The sequence below is a fragment of the Oculina patagonica genome, chromosome 12, assembly GCF_052425735.1.
Source record: "Oculina patagonica isolate OP01 chromosome 12, crgOcupat, whole genome shotgun sequence".
NCBI lineage: Eukaryota > Metazoa > Cnidaria > Anthozoa > Scleractinia > Oculinidae > Oculina > Oculina patagonica.
The window spans coordinates 27,783,223-27,805,966 of record NC_135769.1 but is presented as its reverse complement, the minus strand read 5'-3'; the positions used below and the strand labels follow the sequence as shown (position 1 = coordinate 27,805,966).

Below are 22,744 nucleotides of genomic sequence, written 5' to 3'. Positions count from 1 at the left end.
CATAACCCTACATAGCCCTACATAGCCCTACACAGCCCTACATAGCCCTACATAGCCCTACATAACCCTACATAGCCCTACATAGCCCTACATAGCCCTACATAGCCCTACACAGCCCTACACAGCCCTACACAGCCCTACATAGCCCTACATAACCCTACATAGCCCTACATAACCCTACATAGCCCTACATAACCCTACATAGCCCTACATAACCGTACATAGCCGTACATAGCCGTACATAACCCTACATAGCCGTACATAGCCCTACATAGCCGTACATAGCCCTACACAGCCCTACATAACCCTACATAGCCCTACATAGCCCTACATAGCCCTACACAGCCCTACATAGCCCTACATAGCCCTACATAACCCTACATAGCCCTACATAGCCCTACATAGCCCTACATAGCCCTACATAGCCCTACATAGCCCTACATAGCCGTAAATAGCCCTACATAGCCGTACATAACCCTACATAGCCGTACATAGCCCTACATAGCCGTACATAACCCTACATAGCCGTACATAGCCCTTCATAGCCGTACATAACCCTACATAGCCGTACATAGCCCTACATAGCCGTACATAACCCTACATAGCCCTACATAGCCCTACACAGCCCTACATAGCCCTACATAGCCCTACATAACCCTACATAGCCCTACATAGCCCTACATAGCCCTACATAGCCCTACACAGCCCTACACAGCCCTACACAGCCCTACATAGCCCTACATAACCCTACATAGCCCTACATAACCCTACATAGCCCTACATAACCCTACATAGCCCTACATAACCGTACATAGCCGTACATAGCCGTACATAACCCTACATAGCCCTACATAGCCCTACATAGCCGTACATAGCCCTACACAGCCCTACATAACCCTACATAGCCCTACATAGCCCTACATAGCCCTACACAGCCCTACATAGCCCTACATAGCCCTACATAACCCTACATAGCCCTACATAGCCCTACATAGCCCTACATAGCCCTACATAGCCCTACATAGCCCTACATAGCCGTACATAGCCCTACACAGCCCTACACAGCCCTACATAGCCCTACATAGCCCTACATAGCCGTACATAGCCGTACATAGCCGTACATAGCCCTACACAGCCCTACATAGCCCTACATAACCCTACATAGCCCTACATAGCCCTACATAGCCGTACAAAGCCCTACATAACCCTACATAGCCGTACCTAGCCCTACATAACCGTACATAGCCGTACATAGCCGTACATAACCCTACATAGCCGTACATAACCCTACATAGCCCTACATAGCCGTACATAACCCTACATAGCCGTACATAGCCCTACATAGCCGTACATAACCCTACATAGCCGTACATAGCCCTACATAGCCCTACACAGCCCTACACAGCCCTACACAGCCCTACATAGCCCTACATAACCCTACATAGCCCTACATAACCCTACATAGCCCTACATAACCCTACATAGCCCTACATAACCGTACATAGCCGTACATAGCCGTACATAACCCTACATAGCCGTACATAGCCCTACATAGCCGTACATAGCCCTACACAGCCCTACATAACCCTACATAGCCCTACATAGCCCTACATAGCCCTACACAGCCCTACATAGCCCTACATAGCCCTACATAACCCTACATAGCCCTACATAGCCCTACATAGCCCTACATAGCCCTACATAGCCCTACATAGCCCTACATAGCCGTACATAGCCCTACATAGCCGTACATAACCCTACATAGCCGTACATAGCCCTACATAGCCGTACATAACCCTACATAGCCGTACATAGCCCTTCATAGCCGTACATAACCCTACATAGCCGTACATAGCCCTACATAGCCGTACATAACCCTACATAGCCCTACATAGCCCTACACAGCCCTACATAGCCCTACATAGCCCTACATAACCCTACATAGCCCTACATAGCCCTACATAGCCCTACATAGCCCTACACAGCCCTACACAGCCCTACACAGCCCTACATAGCCCTACATAACCCTACATAGCCCTACATAACCCTACATAGCCCTACATAACCCTACATAGCCCTACATAACCGTACATAGCCGTACATAGCCGTACATAACCCTACATAGCCCTACATAGCCCTACATAGCCGTACATAGCCCTACACAGCCCTACATAACCCTACATAGCCCTACATAGCCCTACATAGCCCTACACAGCCCTACATAGCCCTACATAGCCCTACATAACCCTACATAGCCCTACATAGCCCTACATAGCCCTACATAGCCCTACATAGCCCTACATAGCCGTACATAGCCCTACACAGCCCTACACAGCCCTACATAGCCCTACATAGCCCTACATAGCCGTACATAGCCGTACATAGCCGTACATAGCCCTACACAGCCCTACATAGCCCTACATAACCCTACATAGCCCTACATAGCCCTACATAGCCCTACATAACCCTACATAGCCCTACATAACCGTACATAGCCCTACATAACCCTACATAGCCCTACATAGCCCTACATAACCCTACATAGCCCTACATAACCCTACATAGCCCTACATAACCCTACATAGCCCTACATAACCGTACATAGCCGTACATAGCCGTACATAACCCTACATAGCCGTACATAGCCCTACATAGCCGTACATAGCCCTACACAGCCCTACATAACCCTACATAGCCCTACACAGCCCTACACAGCCCTACATAGCCCTACATAGCCCTACATAGCCCTACATAGCCCTACATAGCCCTACATAGCCCTAAATAGCCCTACATAGCCCTACATAGCCCTACACAGCCCTACACAGCCCTACATAGCCCTACATAGCCCTACATAACCCTACATAGCCCTACATAACCCTACATAGCCCTACACAGCCCTACATAGCCCTACACAGCCCTACATAGCCCTACATAGCCCTACACAGCCCTACATAGCCCTACATAGCCGTACACAGCCCTACATAGCCCTACATAGCCCTACATAGCCCTACATAGCCCTACATAGCCCTACATAGCCCTACATAGCCCTACATAGCCGTACATAGCCCTACACAGCCATACACAGCCCTACACAGCCCTACATAGCCCTACATAACCCTACATAGCCGTACATAGCCCTACATAACCGTACATAGCCGTACATAGCCGTACATAACCCTACATAGCCCTACATAGCCTTACATAACCCTACATAGCCCTACATAGCCCTACATAGCCCTACATAGCCCTACATAACCCTACATAGCCCTACATAACCCTACATAGCCCTACACAGCCCTACATAGCCCTACACAGCCCTACATAGCCCTACATAGCCCTACACAGCCCTACATAGCCCTACATAGCCGTACACAGCCCTACATAGCCCTACATAGCCCTACATAGCCCTACATAGCCCTACATAGCCGTACATAGCCCTACATAGCCCTACATAGCCGTACATAGCCCTACATAGCCCTACATAGCCCTACATAGCCGTACATAGCCCTACACAGCCATACACAGCCCTACATAGCCCTACATAGCCCTACATAGCCCTACATAACCCTACATAGCCGTACATAGCCCTACATAACCGTACATAGCCGTACATAGCCGTACATAACCCTACATAGCCCTACATAGCCTTACATAACCCTACATAGCCGTACATAGCCCTACATAGCCGTACATAGCCCTACACAGCCCTACATAACCCTACATAGCCCTACATAGCCCTACATAGCCCTACATAACCCTACATAGCCCTACATAACCCTACATAGCCCTACACAGCCCTACATAGCCCTACATAGCCGTACATAGCCGTACATAGCGCTACATAGCCCTACATAGCCGTACACAGCCGTACATAGCCGTACATAGCCCTACATTATGTAGGGCTATGTACGGCTATGTACGGCTATGTACGGCTATGTAGGGCTATGTACGGTTATGTAGGGCTATGAAGGGCTATGTAGGGCTATGTAGGGCTATGTAGGGCTATGTAGGGCTATGTAGGGCTATGTACGGCTATGTAGGGCTATGTAGGGCTATGTAGGGCCATGTACGGTTATGTAGGGCTATGTAGGGCTATGTACGGTTATGTAGGGTTATGTAGGGCTATGTAGGACTATGTACGGCTATGTAGGGCTATGTACGGCTATGTAGGGCTATGTAGGGCTATGTACGGTTATGTAGGGCTATGTAGGGCTATGTAGGGCTATGTAGGGCTATGTAGGGCTATGTACGGTTATGTAGGGCTATGTAGGGCTATGTAGGGCTATGTAGGGCTATGTAGGGCTATGTAGGGCTATGTAGGGCTATGTACGGTTATGTAGGGCTATGTACGGCTATGTACAGCTATGTAGGGCTATGTAGGGCTATTTATAGCCGTATATAGCTATGTATAGCCGTGTATAGCTACTTAGGGCTCTGTATCCCCTCTATTAATATCCCTATATAGAATTTAGTTAAACCACTATATGATGACTACACTACGTACTTACCCCGGGACTCACTCTGGGAAACTGAAATGTATTTCTCTTTTTTTATTGGTCATACACAGAACAATAAAAATCCACCAGGAAGTCTAAAAATCAACCCCGGAAGTTAACCAAACCGGAAACCCTGGAAAAACATTTTTTTGTTTTCCATGGTCAAATGTTTAAAAGTAGCTTAATTTTTGTAAAACACCTAAGAACTCGTGATATGGCGCTACATAAATGATTGTTTTTCTAATTCTACCCTTCTATTTGAACGTAAAAGATATCATGAATAAAAAAGGACTTCCTTTAAGCGTCGATTCTGAACGGAGTTTTAAAACAACAACGACAGCGTCACCAAGGACAAGGTGGATTGAAAACTCAATTTATAGTTGACTTACAAATCGCGCTAGAACTACTGCTTTCATTCAAATCTCCGTTTCGGTTGAAAAACTAAATATCACAGACAGTGCTCGATTCAAAATAATAACTAATGACGCAGAATTTGAACATTACGCGTTGTTGTTTTGCTGAAGTAAAAGAATTGCACAAAAATTATAACACACGCGTGCACGTGCTGAGTCGCCAAAATGCTAATTACACCTTTTGAATAGCGTTATAATATCACCGCCATTCGACGAGGAAAAAATTGTTCGCTCGAAAACATGCAATCTATCCTGAAAAGATGCGCTGTCAGCGAGAAGCCTTTGAAATATACGAAAGTCGCCAAACAAAAATATGCGAAAGTTCAAAACAAAACTTTGTTATGAACAGAACAATAGCTTTCCCGTGCGTTGCGCATCTTGCAAATTTCTTAGCCGTCCTCATTCTCGAATCCAGAGCACTTCTCTTTTGCGCATGACAGTCATGCACAAAAGAGAAGTGCTCTGGGGTCGAGAATGAGCCGTCCTTTGCAAAACAACAACGGACACACGCACGCAGTCTTCACAGACGGAATCCTGGAAGGCTAACAACACCTTTGATTTAAAACAAATATAGCAGAAAACACCAGTTTAGTCGATACTGTGTTAGAAATAGTTCAACTTTCTCGATTTACTTCCGTTCTGGGAAGAACGAGACCTAAGAGCATGCGCTTTGAAAACCGGAAGACCAAGGTTCTATCTGAAATCGACCTGAAATTAATCTGATAAATTCCAGTTTCCCAGAGTCCGTCCCACACCGCTGACCGACGGACTCTGGGCTCGAGATTTTTGGGGGCTATGGGGACGAGTCATCCTCTTCCCCAGGGCCACGCGTATTTTTTTTTAAATGACATGACGTAGTTTCGCCGACCACGTGACCAAAAGAAACGGAGGCTCTGGGAACGAGAATGGGGACGAGTGTCGAGTGTGTGGAGACGAGATGCCCAGGCCCCACACTTTTCTCAATTCCAGACCTCCAACCCGTTAGACCGAGTATTAAAAATTCAAAATGGCCGATAAAACGCAAAAAACGTTACGAGAGCAAGTGAGAATGATTTTTTTATTTATCCTCATAGCACATGTTAGGGCTCCCTGTGCCTCCTTCGACGTTCTTTGGGCTCGTCATGTGCTAGAGATTGGGTTGTTCGGTTCGGAACGATCGCATCGTTTTGAAGCAATGGACCGTCGCAAAAGGGCTAGAGGTAAGACGTGATTTATGGCATGTGCTATAAAAATCTAATCAACAAATATATGCTAACCGCAAGCAAACCGGAATTAGAACAAATCGTAAGCTTACCTATACCAGAGTAAACGCTGAGCGCAAGCAAGTCGGAGTGAAATACTTATGGTTTCGTTTCGTTTCAGGTTTTACCACGCACAGGAGGCCTAGTTCGATGGCTACGTACCGATAATTGATCGGGTCTGTCCACTTTCAACAGAGAATTTGCTGTAAATTTTGCAAAAACAGCGACAGACAGCATCAACGTTCACTGTTACGTCTCGCAAAGCGATGAGCCCAGCAGAGAAGATGCAAGACAGCACGGAGTGAATATAATTACTGCTCGAAGTATTCCCGGTGTCACAGCCGATTTGGACCCCCCGCCGATTTGGACCCCCCGGTCCAAATCCGCTAGCCGATATGGACCCCCCGGTCCAAATCCACTAGCCGATATGGACCCCCCTTCGCCGATTTGGACCCCCCTAAACAATTGTTATTTAAGCTTTGTCTCCTTCTTACTCAGTAAATTTTTCCATTTGCAAGCATATTTTTCAACGTTCCCTCGAATGACAACACAAAATTTGTAATTAAGAGAATGAAAACGAATGCATATCTCGTTATAATTCTGCCATTTTTATTATAGTAAATAAAATAACTTTATATAATAGCGATGCAATTTTGCGTTCTATGCAGGCCTGTAAATTATTACCGAAAATTACTATAATTCATTGCAAAGCTTATTGTAAACTAAAGACCTGACTAAAGACAGCGTCTAACTACGGATCCTGTTATAATCTTACGGTATTACCAACTTAAAGTCTTAGAAAATCGAGAACTTCGTAATATTCTTATTTTTAAATTACGCCTTAATATAGACAAAATAATTGCAATCAGCAATAGTAGCAATTATAACCTAACGGTAACTCAAAGTCTATTAGAAAAACGCGAATTTCGTTCTACACAACAGTAAATGTGTTTTTACGCTTTCGGTATGATAATAATTATAATACCGTGAACAAGTATTTTCTCCTAGTTTCACAACAAATTTACACAGAAGTAATAAAACTCGCGTTCGCGCTTTTTGTGAGAATCTTTCTATTTCAAGTTTACAACTTTTAACAAAGCTTATACTACAAAAAACACTTCTTACGCTGTAAAAGTCGAGAAAACTGCTCTTTGTTTTGTCGGCAAAGCGAAAAACTGTTTTAAAAGTCGGAAGCTATTTAGAAGAAATCTATTGTGTAAAGTAAAAACAAAAAGAAAACAATGTAATTAGAGTCCAGTAGTAATCTTACTGTCCTGTATCTTTTCAGGTTTTTGTAAAATCACTCAACCGAACATTTATTCTAATAAACTAACTTGACAGTAAGGGACTTATTAGCCGAACATGTCTTATTATAATTTCAGACGTAGACAACAAACTAACAAAAAACGCAATTGTAAATTTGGTTCTGCACTTTAGGCTCGGGTCAACAAAAATGACACTTGATTTTCATTTGGAAAACGTTGCTTCGGGACGTTGAGAATAACATAAATTTTACAATGCGCGTGCATGCTGTGTTTGGTAAACACCGGGGCGTACGTTGTCTATTTCCTCTTTTCAATGTCCATGAAATATTCGTATGGACATTTAATCATCTTTTCTTTTATTCGTTTACGACTGCAGGAGTATGAAAGTAAAGTATGATCACTTCTGATGGGGGGGGGGGGGGGTCCAAATTCCCGAAGGGGGGTCCAAATTCGCTAGCCAATATGGACTCCCGGGGGTCCATATCGGCTAGTGGATTTGGACCGGGGGTCCATATCGGCTAGCAGATTTGGACCGGGGGGTCCAAATCCAGGGGGGTCAAAATCGGCTAGGACACCGGATCAACCGATCCAATAGATTGGTTGAAAATTCCACCACCGGAACTTCCAAATCCTGACATTGTGATCGGTCATGGAAGGAAATTTGGGACTCCTGCTTACTTCATTGTCCAAATTGCAAAGTGCAAGTGGGTGCATTTTGTTCATGTGTTTTGTGAAGACCTTGGAAAGTACAAGGTAACACAAAGTGCCTCACTCGATACTATCGAAGAAAATGAGAAGAAGCATAAAAGTGAAATTGAGCTGTGTAAAGCAGCAGATTTAGTTGTTGCTGTGGGTTCACGACTACAACAGAAGTACAGTAGAAGCCTTCTAAATGTTAAAGTGGAGATCATCACTCCTGGGATTATCGAAAAGTTTTCCTATGATTCATCACTTATGTTTGGTCGAGCAAGCTTTGAAGATCTTACCCTGAAAGGTTATGATATTATTGCAAACGCTATTGGATCCCTTGACAAGATGTTTGAGCTAACATTTGTTGGCTCATCTTCGGGTGAACACAGAAAGATTGAGCGGTGGTTTCTTGACAACACATCCATAAGCCGCAACCAAATTACAATCCGCAGCTATTGCAGTGAACAAGATGAACTTAAGACGATGTTTCACCAGTCAGACATGGTTGCACTTCCATCACGCTCAGAGGGGTTTGGGTTGGTTGCCCTGGAAGCTATTTCTGCTGGTATTACTGTTCTTGTTGCTGGTGAATCTGGAATAGCCGAGGCTTTGCAAGAAGTAGAAGGTGGGAAGTCTGTTGTTGTTGAATCAGATGATGCTGGGGAGTGGGCACAAAGAATCCAGCAGCTGTCCAGTCAAAGCCCAGAAGAGCGACAAAACAATGCCAAGATGCTCAGAGAGAACTACAATAAAAAGTACTCTTGGTGCAATGAATGTAGGAGATTCCAAAGGATGATTCAGAGATTAACACAACAGCCAGATGGTATGTTCAATTAACCTTTCTGCCCAATCATATTGAATTGCTTTTTGTAGGTACACAGGACTGTCATTCCTGTTAGGACTGAGTTCATGTGACATTACAGGTGATAATGTTGATTGGTGTTACATAACACTTACATACAAAGTAAAATGCTGCTGATACCTTAGATGAAATTGGGGGAGGCACGGTGGCCTAATGGTAAGTGCCCTTGACTCGGAGTCGAACAGCCCAGGTTTGAGCCCTGGCCAAGCCAGTGCATTGTGTTCTTGGGCAAGACACTTTACTCTCACAGTGCCTCTCTCCACCCAGGTGTATAAATGGGTACCAGCGAATTTACTGCTGGTAACCCTGTGATGGACATCCCATCCAGGGGGGAGTAGCAATGCTCCTACTGTTGCAGCAGAGAAATCTTCTTGGAGCCAACCTCATCAATAACCAACAATAATAATTGTTAATTTATACCGGTATGTCAACCTTAGCTTAGGTACAGAGTGTGTGACTTATGTGATGATTAAGTAGTGAGCTGTGGTCTGCTAAATCCCTGAATCACTACATGACGGCACTATTAGTGTATACTTAAGATGAATTCTGCTGAAAGCTCGAGCAATGAGTGCAAAAATTGTGCACCAAACCTCATAAAAATGTTTAAAACGCGCACCATTTGTTTTGCGCCAGCGTGAAACTTTCACTTTAACTGTAATATGGATAATTTCAAATCCATTTTTCTCTCGCGGGGTCTGCTTGAGAGCTTAAGTTTTGGCAGGTTTTTGTTAGCTGTACTTAAACTGTTATCATGCTTTGAGATCTCCTTGGCAACTTTAAAATAGTAAATTTATATTTATTAGTAAGAGTGATTACTGATATCACTCATGAAATAATTATTTATACCATATATTCTACTTTTAAATTTAAGAACTTGTTCAACGTGAAAGATCCTCTCCCTGACAGGCTCTGTACGCGCATCGTGTACCAATTTTCTTGTGCAAGCTGTAATGCTTGTTACGTTGGCAAAACAAGCCGACATTTCTCCATGCGCGTGCATGAGCACTTGTCATCGGACAGAACTTCTCACGTTTATAAGCATTTGCAGGCTTCAGAGTCATGCCGTACCTCTTGTAACTTAGACTGCTTCAAGATCTTAGACTCTGCACCTTCCAAGTACCAGGTTAAGCTTAAGGTGGCTCGACCCAGTTTTTTTTCTAGCGATACCTATCAACTTTGAAACCCTCAAACTTAAAGGGATTAATGTCAATAAAATATCCACTATATCACATCAATTACACATAGACTGAACTGCAATATGATATACATTTTTGGGAGATCAGAATGAATATCACGTGACAATGACGTCACACAGCTTTTTGCTCTGAATCGAATTTTAGCCCGTAACTGCATTTTCTCTCGAGATCCTCCACGCTACGTATACCTTGGGTGTTTGCCTTCAGCTCTGCCGAGTTTCATCGAAATCTACAAGAGGAATTTTGAAATATCTTGGAATTTGTTTTTAGATGGTATAATTTATGCGTCATTTTACGCGTGGTGCACTGGAATTCAATGTTGTGCTCAACTCGAAACAATAGGAAATCCCAGAGCACAAAATTATTCAAAACTACGAGATCGCTTCAATATTTACCCAATTTTGCGTTTATATTAGACAACCTTAGAAGTTTTCAATGAGTATCAAATTCAGGGATTGTGTAGTGTACTGATCAATTCCCACCCTGAAAAATTTGGGGGAAATTTCATCGATGAGTTTTGAAATAATCGCGTTTTTTACGAAAGTAGGCGTAAAATTGGTAAATAGGGCTAAACATTGAGCTTCACTATGATTCATATATTTCATATTTTTTCGAAATCGCGCAAGTCTACCTACTTACATATTTAAAGGGAACGAGGGCTAAAGCCTCCCATTAAACATAAAAAAGAAGCAAATTTCTTTATATGAAGTCTTGTCTTTATTTTACGCATAAATTATACCATCTAAAAACAAATTCCAAGATATTTCAAAATTCCTCTTGTAGATTTCGATGAAACTCGGCAGAGCTGAAGGCAAACACCCAAGGTATACGTAGCGTGGTGGATCTCGAGAGAAAATGCAGTTAAGGGCTAAAATTCGATTCAGAGCAAAACCCTGTGTGACGTCATTGTCACGTGATATTCATTCCGATCTCCTAAAAAATTATATCATATTGTAGTTCAGTCTATGTGTAATCCATATGATATAGTAGATGTGTCATTGACATTAATCCCTTTAAGTATGAGGGTTTCAAAGTCGATAGGTATCGCTAGAAAAAAACTGGGTCGAGCCACCTTAAGGAGTCTATGTACATCAAGTGGGAAAAGCCGGACCTTAACCAACAGGTCAAACACATCAATTTGACGCTTTCCCTATAGCTGCACGTGCGCGCGCGCTTCTTTTTAATTCTGTTAACTTCGAAATTTATCTAGCGTATTGCTTTCCAACGCAATGTAACGTATGATTTGTAACAGGCATGTTTTAAATCACTGTAAACTTTCATAAACGTCACACTGACGATGACGGATGTACCGTCGAAACATGTTCGTGTTAGAAATTGTTTCATGGGTAAAATGAAATCACTCTTACTGGCCGCGGCCGCACTTGGCAAGTTAACTGAGTTAATTCCAATTAATCAATTAAAATTAACCGGCTTAAAAAAATGTCTAGTGCGGCCGCGTATTTGGAGAGTTAACCGACTCTTAACCAGGTTAGCGGTTCCCATGGAAATTAACCAAAGAACAATAGATTTTTTAACTGGGTTAGGTTAATTCTAAACTACCTTTCTGAGTCATTTTAACCAGGTTAGTGGTTTCTTATCAGATTCAATTATTGTTTTATTTGCCAAATGTGTCAATCATTTCCATGTAAGAGAAGATATTCTTTTCCATCACACGCAAACATGGCGTTCGGACACAATTCGTGGCTTAAAGGGACTATGTCACGGATTTTACCGGATTTTTGAACAACTAAAATTTATATTTCTGTCGCATGAAACCTAGAAATAATAGTCCATTTTTATTACAAATTGCTATATTAGAGCACTGAAACTGTTAACTAGCATTATTGGCTGCGGATGGCGCGGATGGAAACGGATTGCAATTTGAAAACGTTAGGTAAACGTTTTCAAATTGTTTCCGCGCGTCTTCAAAAAATCGATATTTATAGCCGTAGCTTGATTTCTATTTACAAATTAAGGTTATATCTTCCTTTAGATGTTCAAAGATATTGTTTTTTATGGGTTAGGTTGCCTTCCACTAATTTCAGAACAGTTTAGACCAAAAATCTGCGAAATCTCCGTGACATAGTCCCTTTAATTCTATATTTCCCTTGCTATTAGGAAACTCTAGAATCACCAGAGAAATGTGGATTATTTGGCTCAGACAGGGCTCTCATCGTTTCTGATGATCTCTTCCGTCTCTTTGCCGATTCCTTGGAAAAACGTGCACCTGAAGGTCTTGAAGGCGATTTCGATATGGCGATGAGCCTTAGAACAACTACTGAAGATCAACATATTTGAAACAACTGGCCTTGAAATTTGCGTGGAACGCATTCGGAAGAAATAGAACGGTGTTAGCCAAGAATGCATTGAAGTAAATCTTAAAAGCAGGAGAAGAAATGAGCAAGTAATAGAATTATCATGAAAGCCGGCCGTCATTTGCTTGTTTTCAAGTAGCTTAATCATGACATCACTTCAGTCTGGTCTGATCGTAATGCGGCCGCTAAAATTTTTTAACCAAGTTAGTTATGGTAACCATACTTTAACCGAGTTAAGTTCTGTGAAAATTTTTAACTGGGTTTCTTAAAAATTAACCAGGTCAACTCTCTAAGTGCGGCCGCGGCCACTATCAATTAACTTATTTTTCCTGTGAAGTTGGTGAGGAGAACCTCACTGTATGCCTTTAGTATACCATGGATTACATGTATTATCTATGTTTTCTTTCATATGAAGATCACAAATGTTTATATTTCTTTCAGAGAGTGCTATGCTCTCTTTGTGGTACTAATTCTTTCTAGAACAAAGTGTTTTGTGCAGATAAGTGTACATTATATTCTGAAACTCTCAAGAACATCGCATGTAATACATGTTTGCAATAGGATTCTTGACACCCCCTGACATCGAGAAAAAACTGCAAATTAATTAAATTAGACTTTGAAGCATCCCTGCGGTTCACATATAATAAATTCTTGATTTGGTAGACGTAATTTAGTTTCTTTACTGGCTAAAACATTGGCTACATGCAAATAAAACATTGTCTGTTAAAATTTCAAACTTAAGTTGTTGCTTTAAAATCAACAGCTTTGAAAGTAAGGATTGATGTGGAAACCATGAAACCCGCAGAACACAACATACAGAATAGAACACCTGTTTCAGGAACAAGGTCAGGTAGATCTCCTGATGGAATGCACCACGAGGCATCTACAGAACCTGTGGCTTCATCACATATCCAGCCTTGGCCTAAGGAGCGCTCTCGTCGACGAAAAGTGAGGAAAAGGAGGGAGTTCCTGGAGATGAGGTTGCCTACTGGGGCTGATGCTTTCCATAGAACTCCTGTTTCAGCAACAGAATTGGGAGGATCTTCAGAAGTTAGGCACCAAGAGAGGTCTCAAGACTTACCTTTGCCACCAGGACACGCCCAGTCTTTGTCTACTGGGGCTGAAGTTTTCCAAGCACCCAACCGCATTCCAACAGAAGGAGAAGTCTTGCGTTTAATTGCTTCAAACTACCTGATGACTACACCACCAAAGTGCAAGAATGAACGTGACGAGTTTTTAACATACTTGAAAGAAATGAGAGTGGTTCTTACAGGTGTTGATGTAGGAAGTTTGGTGTTGACTGTGAAGTGTGATTCACTCCAGATCCTGAAGGAACTGTGGAAAGATTATTCATCTGGCCATCTTGGTAAAGTGGTACAAAGATGTTTTGTGACAAGAGAGATCTTGACAGAATTGCGACTTTCAGAGTTGATGCTCAAAACAACAATCTCGGAAAAGGAGTATAAAGCATATAAAATGTACTTTGAGAAAGAATCTATGAGAGGTTAGTTTTATTTATTTTGTAATACTAATTTAAGTATAAAGATTCATGAATGTTTTTCTCATATTAAGAGCAGCTTTTTGCAATACCATACAGAGGTTGTTTTAATAAGCTTTTCTCGTGTTCTTAGTAATTTCATTTATTATTTGAACATTGAAATCAGTTTGTAACTGAAGTGGCTACCTATAAATATTTTTAAATGTACTTATTATGTATTTTATTTTCAAGGGCACTATCAATTACAAGGGCACTATCAATTATGTATTTTATTTTCAAGGGCACATATTACGATCAGGTTGATGGTGTAGCCATGGGTTCCCCCCTAGCGCCCGTTCTTGCTAATCTTTTCATGGGTCACCACGAGAAGATCTGGTTGGAACAGTATAGGCTTTAAGGTTGGGAATTATTTGCATTCACTTTTTTGCCAGAAATGCCTTTCTGTTGTCAGATTTGATAACCTGTACAATGTAATGTTAATAATATTATCATGATGGCCTGCTGATAAGTCTCTCTTTATCTTTATAGGTCAATTAGAAAGTGTAGCTGTACTGGGCAAGAAACCAACCCATTCCACTAAAGAAATGATTTCAACCCAAAAAGATGATGATAAAGGTGATTCAGGTACGTGCATACAGTGAATATGTTAATGATACACTTAAGAAGGCATGTCCAAACAGCTGAAACTGTTTTTTACAAGTTGTAATCAACTTGCAAATATCAGGATTCCTTTACCCTTCATCACTTTGTACAAACCTAAAAAAACATTTTTTCTCTTTTTCTCATTATATTTGATAACAGAAAGCTAGTGCAACTTTTTATCTTTGCTATTCTCTGGCTTGGGATATTCACTCTGAATCAATAACATAAAAAAATATAATTTTATTTACCAGGATAAACATTGCGATACGGTATTTACTCAGTTAGCAACTGTGGTGCTTATTAAATTTTTCACGCTAAATTGCAGCACTAATTCAAGAGAAGCGCTTGTTTCAGGGCAGCGTCTAATAAATGCCCTGGCGTATATTAAATTTTAGGGGTCCTAGGAGGGGCGTTAAATAAATATGAGGCGTTTATTAGAAAGAGGAGTTTATTTCACTTTAACTGTAACACCATCAACATAACAAAAAAGACCATCATTTGCTCGCAGAGTACCATAGAAAACAGAGTTTGTGAGTCAGAGGCTAATCTATTCTGCGCTAATGCAAAGCCTGGATGTCGTTCATAGTTCGATATCAATGTCTTCATTGAGGTCAATCATGTCCAAGTCAAGCAAGAAACTAAATAAATTACGTGATTTTACTCTATGGAGCGATTCCTTGGTTTTGAGGCGATTCTTGGAGGGCGCGTCTATTAGACACGGGGCGTTGATTAGAGAGGGGCGTCTAATACAAACTTAACACCTTATTAGATACGAGGCATTTATTTGAGAGTGGGCGTTTATTAGATCATTTACGGTAAGGGGAAATTGTGAACCTAAGGTTCAAGGAACAAACTATGTCCATCGACAAGTATCTGTGCATAGTTCCTGGCATCCTTGCAATCAGAGCATTTAATCTTGTAAACTGCTCCTTGTCTGTCAAGTGATTTGACAGTAAATGTTGTTGCAGTCAGGTTTGTGGGCTATGCGGATGTTGTAGTTCTGAAGGTTTTATGTGGTGGTACTTTCAGGGTGGGAGATGGCTGACATTTGAACGTAATGGTTTTTACTTTTATTTTAGTTAAATTTAATGGAAATTAGTGAGATCGGTTGGCAGATGTAAGAGGGGTACCGTATTTATTCGAATAAATGCCGTGGCGTTTATTAAATTTTTCGCTATTCCAGGGCGGCCTCTGTACGAGGGCGGCATTTTTTTAAAATTCACTTTTTTTCTTGCAAACAACAGCATGGTAACTGAACATTTGAACTTTGAAAACAGAAACATGTTGTAGTACTTGTCTCAAAAGTCATTTCAATATCTTAAAACATTGTTACCATCGAAGAATTATTTTAGGCTTGCTCAAACGTGATAGTTACTGCATTTGCTTTTAGAGTCTATATAATACGAATAAACGCCGCATCCTTTATTCCGCATCAGGGCGGCGTTTATTAATATTTCTGCTCTAAAATGCGGCGTTTATTCGAGGGCGGCGTTTAATTGACTAAATACAGTAGTTATAATCTTAACATAGTGATCTCTAAATTCTTCAATCATGTCAGTATGATACATAAACTTTTCTTTTAAAGAAAAGTTTTGAATGCTAATTCGCTTAATATGTTTTATTGTAGGCTATTCATCTTTTAAGTCTTCTCGCTCTTATTCCCACTTGGTTAGTTCTGTTAGTAAAGTCCCACGAAAACCAGATCTGAAAACATCGAGACATGGGGGGATGCAACAAATAGTTAGAGAGGGATTGGAGATGTTTGACGTCAGTTCACCTGAAGGACTACAAGACTATGTGACCTTCTTTACTAACAGGATGTTCAGTGCAGGTACTTAATAGCTTACATTATTTTAATCGGTATGTTTGTCACATAATTTTGAACTTAGTCTTATCGCATTTTCCCCTTTTTAAGTAATAACGTCATCGCTTTATGCCATCGCACGGCAAGTGGGATTACAAATACGAAACTCTCAATGAGACGTGTCTGCGTGGCAACATCCTGCTCTGTTGTCATTAAAGATGTGAATATTGTTCATCGTGGTGTAAGATAGGTAATGAACGTTTAATATTCGTTTGTCTCACGATAGAATCGATTGTTTTAGGCAGCGGCGAAGAACCTCCGATACACAGTGTATCAGAGGTTCTTCGCCGCTGCCTACAACAACAAGGCGTTCGCACCGTTTTTAAATCTGACACAACTCTTCGGTCTCACTTAGTAAGCGAGGAATAATAATGAGGATCGAAATGCACCAATCACAGCGAACCAACGTGCATAAATAGCGAAACGTAAACAATCGACCTCATCGCCTTTTAAAGACTAGCAGTATTGCAGTCGAAATGTCGCGATCAACATCTCAAAGCGATTCTATCGTGAGACAAACGAATAAACGTTCATTACCTATCCTGCTCTGTTTCGCACAATCAAACAGAAATCAAGTTTAACTTAGCAAGAAATTGCCCTGTAGAACACAAAATCAAAATACTCCCGTGCAGTTAGAATGGAACACTACAATGTATAAATGAAAGCGACTAATTTTATATGACATGATCTATAAGATTTAGTAGACAGAAATGTCTAATTCTTATAACATACAGGGCCGCTGTGAACAAGAGACCATTTAACCTTTCTCACAGGTTAAAAGCTAGCTCCTGCACAATCTTTGTTGAAACGACATAGGGAAACTAAAAAAATGGCACGCAATGCATGCAGAAGTGATGACGTTTCACAAGGGGTCTTACATAATTTTGAGGAAATTTGTCAAAATCGTATCGTAAATAAAAGTAGCTGACACTTTGTGCGTGAAAAAGACTGTTATCCAACTGCAGCTTACATTTTTCAAACATAAGAAGCAATGTAAGTGATTGTATAAATAGCATAGCATAGTTAGGATCTGATTGAATTTAAATAAATTACAGTACCGTAAAGACTCGTGTATAAGCCGCACTCATAGATAAGCTGCACCCCCAACTTTGAAGCTTGATTTTGAGAAAAAACTAAAAACTAAAAAAAACGCTGAGGTAAAAAAGTAGTTGTTCGTTGATGATAAGCTTCAGGCCATAGAAAGCTAATGCTGTGTAATTTTTCTTCGAGCTGAATACATAAATCAACTCTTAAAATACCTTTTACAAACTTCTCTTCAATTGAAATCCCAATATATCTTGCAAGTAAAGATGCTCTTTTGACTAGATATTGTCTTTATTGCTAAAGCCCATTGCGGAAAACAATGAAATTTGAATAGAAAAAATTCGACTAGGCAATTTACACTTCTCAAAAGCAATGGTCTTGTAGATAAGCCGCACCAACGATTTTGAGCCCGGAATTTCAGCAAAAAGGTGCGGCTTATACACGAGTTTTTACGGTACTTATAAATTCACAGGCAAAAGATGCAATTAATACATTTTCTTTGTAGATTTGCTGAATTGAACAACAGTTATATTTTATTTTATATTCTAATTTTTTTTAGATTTCCCTATGTTGTCTCAACAGAGATTGCGTTATATTATAGTGTGACATCTGATGAACGACATACGATACGCGCTAGCAAGCTTTTAAAGAAAGGTCAAACGGTCTCTTGCTCACAGCGGCCCTTTATGTTATAAGCATTAGAAATTTCTGTCTACTTAATCTAATAGATCCCATCATTTATAATTTATCTCGTTCGTTTATACATTGTAGTGTTCCATTCTAACTGCACGGGAGTATTTTGATTTTGTGTTCTACGCGGCGTTTTCTTGTTTTGAGTTAAACTTGATTTCTGTTCGATCGCGACAGAATAAAAGCGCCCGTCGTGCCATGGCAATAAGCGATTACGTCATCGCTTAAAAAATGAAATATAAAATAAAATTTTACTGTTGTTAATTGGGCAAATCTACGAAGAAAATGTATTATTAACTTATACAATCACTTACATTGCTGGATAGGTTTTAAAAATGTAAGCTGCAGTCTTTATCAAGCTTTATCACGCACAAGCTGTCAGCTAATATTATTTACATTCCGTTTTTGACAAATTTCCTCAAAATTATGTAAGACCCCTTGCGAAACATCATCGCTTCTGCATGCATTGCATGTCATTTATTAGTGCATTTGTGCCTGATGTGCAACATCTAAGCAATGCATTTGCCAACACTGAGCACTAGTCAGTGGTATATATGATAAGTGCAAATGCGGCCTTACACTACTGAAGACCTGAAAAAAAATTTTCAGGCTCTGAAAATTTTCACCGCTCTCATGTGGCTTTGATAGCTCAGTGGTAGAGCATTGCACTGGCAACGCAAAGGTCGTGGGTTCGACTCCCGCTCAGAGCCTGAAAATTTTTTTTCAGGTCTTCAGTAGTGTAAGGCCGCATTTGCACTTATCATATATATATTTCACTGCTACTGCTGGACGCACATTCATTCATTTACTAGTCAGTGGATTAACAAAATGTATGAAACAGGAAGTGACGGAAAGAGTGAAATTGGCCCTACTCGTTAGCTAGAACTCGGAAATGGCTTTGCCATTTTCCGAATTTATAAAGACCATTTAAAATTTCTGAAACAGTCTTTTATATCCTCTTTTGAGTTCTTCCTTGAACAATCTTTCACTGACCTTTTGAAGTCATATGTTATATTCTGTTTTATTCAACCTACAGGCCAAGAGTCTCCCACTGTGAAGAATTTTAGAGAAGTTATGGATGATAATGAATTGAAACAATTTGTTTCCATTCATGTCAAAGAAGGTACATGGCAAGTTGTGGAGTGGCTCTTCGATGAGCTACTTCATTGTCAAGGAGCTGGGCGAGAAACTGAGAGAGAAGTCCCGACGAATGACGAGGATGCAGAGAGTGACGAATCAAAGTCACTAGCATTGACCTGGTGGCCAACAGATGAGGACCAAGATTTAGTAACATTGTGTAAAGTGCTGACTGAGAGTGACTGTAAACCAAACGGCTTAAACCTCACTGGAAATGGCGCAATAACAGATACAGGAATAAAGCACTTGGCTGAAGTACTCACTCATTATAACTGTAAGCTAAACAGCCTAGTCCTCAGAGGCAATGGCATTATAACAGATGAAGCAGTAAAGCACTTGGCTGTAGCACTCACCGATAGTAACTGTAAACTACACAGTTTAGATCTCAGTAACAACTACGAAATAACAGATGAAGGAGTTAAGCCCTTGGCTAAAGCACTCACCCATAGTAATTGTAAATTAAACAGCTTAAAGCTCAGTCGGAATGGTTTAATAACAGATGGAGGCATAGAGTACTTGGCTAAAGCATTCATGCATAGTAGTTGTAAATTGACTAGCATAGATCTCAGTAGCAATGAAGAAATAACAGATGAAGGAGTAAAGCACTTGGCTGAAGCACTCATGCATAGTAACTGTTCATTAAACAGCCTTGACGTCCGTCACAATAAGCAAATAACAGATGCAGGAGTAAAGCACTTAGCTGAAGCACTCATGCATAGTAATCGTAAATTAAACAGCCTAAACCTCAGTTGGAATAGGCAAATAACAGATGCAGGAGTAAAGCACTTGGCTGAAGCACTCATGCATAGTAATTGCAAATTAAACAGCCTTAACTTCAGTTATAATGATGCAATAACAGATGCCGGAGTAAAGCACTTGGCTGAAGCACTCATGCATAGTAACTGTTCATTAAACAGCTTAAACCTCAGTGACAATTACAGAATAACAGATGCAGGAGTAAAGCACTTGGCTAACGCACTCATGCATAGTAACTGTAAACTAAACAGCCTAAACCTCAGTAGCAGTTACAGAATAACAGATACAGGAGTAAAGCACCTGGCTGAAGCACTCATGCATAGTAATTATGAACTACGTAGCGTAAACCGTCGTCACATCGAAGTAACAGCTAAAGTTAAAGAGCACGTGTCTGAGGAAGGTTTGGGTTGATTTAGATGTCTTCAAGGTGTGCAGTCTTTACGCATAAATAGTACAGTTCCAGAACTATAGCCGCCAGTGTCAGGAGGCATGTCCCTACAGAAATCGTTCAGATGCTCAAAAATGCCTTCTCCAACAAGTTGAAAGCTCGAGACAAAAGTCTCGATTACTTGTTTTGTACGTTTGATTCTTTATTCAGTGTACTCCCCAGCTATAATTTTTCAGTTTTAATCCAGTCTTTGGAAGCGAAACTTTGTCTAGAGTAAACGAAAAAGAATTGGAAATTATTATGAATTGAAATTTGAATGATCCACACCAACCGCAATGCTTTATACAAGCTGTATATCGTGTAGCACAGAGACAGTAGTTTTATTGTAGCATCATGGGCAACAGTACGTTGTTCAGAAAATATTTGCTAACGTTGACTAAAACGCAAAAATGGTTTTCACGGCGAAAATCGCAGCTGTTGGTTTCGAAGTAAGTACTCAGAGTGTAATAAAATCAAGATCTTTAATGTCAATGTCAATAAAATATTAATGTTGAAAATATATTAAAATTGTAGGTTCAAATCACAGGGCAGTTCATTAAACAAGCATTTTGTAAATTTCGAAGTCGTGTTTTATAATAGAGCTATCACTGTTTGAAACAGCGATAAAAAAAAAAAGTGTGGCTGATTGCTGTGGTTTAATACAGCCAAACAATTTCTCTTAGTGAGTGTAGCCACCAAATAATAAATTATTTTTATATACCACCTTAATAGTGGACTAGTATGGTATTCGATTTATTTCATGAATATTTCTCTCTTCTACAACCTTTCTTATTATTAACAAAGAGATAGAATAAGGAAAATTTTATTTAGTACATTGTAATATTAAGTTAATGTGTTTGTAGTAGATGTTCTTAGAATTTTAAAGAAGTAAGGTGACTTAGCTGAATTAGCTAAGGTTGCCTTACGTTTAAGTTTGCAGCGTTCTACATGTATTAGTTATATCGTTTGCAATCAGATGTACTATAGAACTTTCAATTTTCTTTGAAATTTAATGTGCATATTTTATCTTATTTTATTTTATAACCTTATATATTTTGCTTTATGTATAAGCATCAAATTTTTGTGTAGTATCTTAGGCATATTTTAATCAGTTTTGTAATTAGAACAGAGGGCAACTATTTTATCAATGTTAAATGTTACAGATCAAAAATAAAGTTTTTGCTTTATACTAGAACAAACTTTAAGGTTAATAAAAGATCGGCATTAACTTAGTGATAGTGTCAAGTTTGAAAGGAAACGGTTACAAAATCTGCTTCAAACAATACGCTGAGTTGGAAAACTTTGCCATCAAGCAATGCAAATGTGCCAAAGTTAAGCGATTTTCAACAGGTAATTCAACGTGATCCTCTCATTTTTGCTCCAGTTACTAACTGGCAAAGATGCTTTCAATTTCCGGGATCGATTTATCGTATCTACAAGTTTGCCAGACTAATTTAATTTTCGTTTTAAGAAGATCAGACAACACCAATGTAAACAAAGATTACCCTCTATATTTGGCTGCTATCAGGCAAATAATCTGTCACTGAAAACAACTTGGGATCGCTCATTATTTATCGGGGGTGGGGGGAAGGGGGGGGGGGTGACAAATTAAATCACTCCTTTTTGTCAGGTCTCCGCTTGGGTGGGGGGAAGGGGGGGGGGGGTGACAAATTAAATCACTCCTTTTTGTCAGGTCTCCGCTTAGCCTGAATTTCAGACATCCCTCTGTGCTCGCCTACTCGAGTAGGCGAGCACAGAGGGATGTCTGAAATTCAGGCTAGTCTCCGCAAAACTTCAATTTGTTAGGAGCAACAGCTTTTCAAAAGATAATCTAAAACTGTTACCAAGCTGGTAGTGTTTGAAACAAATACCGTAACACAGTGTGTGATACTATCTGGTAACGAAAGGGACGAAAAATTCAAATTCAACCCGGGCTAAAATGTTTAGCCCGGTTAGCCTTGCAGAGATTTCAGCCAAATCTACTTAGATTGAAGTTGACGATAACGTGAAAAAATTATAGGTTTCAGCCTGGGCTGAAATTCCAGCCCATATAATCGGAATGGAATTTTAGCTAGCATTGAAAAGTAAAACTTGGGTATGTGCCGTTTATTAATAACAATAATTTTATTCCTAAAAGCGCATTACATTCAAAATCTCTATGCTCTTTACAAAATAAACATTATATAAAACTTTCTATATATGTACAGC

At 40.3% G+C, this 22,744-nt stretch overlaps 2 protein-coding genes across 2 annotated transcripts in view; both read left to right on the top strand.

Moving 5' to 3' along the window:
* The window catches only part of LOC144632796 (uncharacterized), a 131,420-nt gene extending 109,682 nt beyond the window's left edge, over positions 1 to 21,738 (top strand). Inside the window, exon 8 of the mRNA XM_078491528.1 lies at positions 21,470 to 21,738. The gene's annotated coding sequence lies outside the window, so the exon portion shown is untranslated. The remainder of the gene's footprint in view (positions 1 to 21,469) is intronic.
* Positions 8,355 to 21,473, top strand: LOC144632861 (uncharacterized). The gene is made up of 5 exons (XM_078491610.1): positions 8,355 to 8,928; positions 13,242 to 13,982; positions 14,505 to 14,600; positions 16,246 to 16,449; positions 19,253 to 21,473. The coding sequence occupies exons 1-5, from the start codon at positions 8,370 to 8,372 to the stop codon at positions 20,518 to 20,520; spliced, it is 2,868 nt and encodes a 955-aa protein (XP_078347736.1). The 5' UTR covers positions 8,355 to 8,369; the 3' UTR covers positions 20,521 to 21,473.
* Positions 21,739 to 22,744: the final 1,006 nt, after the last annotated feature.

What these genes read in the sequence shown, in the direction of transcription:
- LOC144632861 (XM_078491610.1), top strand. Translation starts at nt 8,370, where the DNA reads ATGTTTGGTCGAGCAAGCTTTGAAGATCTTACCCTGAAAGGTTATGAT. An exon ending in TGAGAAAGAATCTATGAGAG is followed by an intron (nt 13,983 to 14,504) that starts GTTAGTTTTATT and finishes TTATCTTTATAG; the next exon opens with GTCAATTAGAAAGTGTAGCT. An exon ending in TGATGATAAAGGTGATTCAG is followed by an intron (nt 14,601 to 16,245) that starts GTACGTGCATAC and finishes GTTTTATTGTAG; the next exon opens with GCTATTCATCTTTTAAGTCT.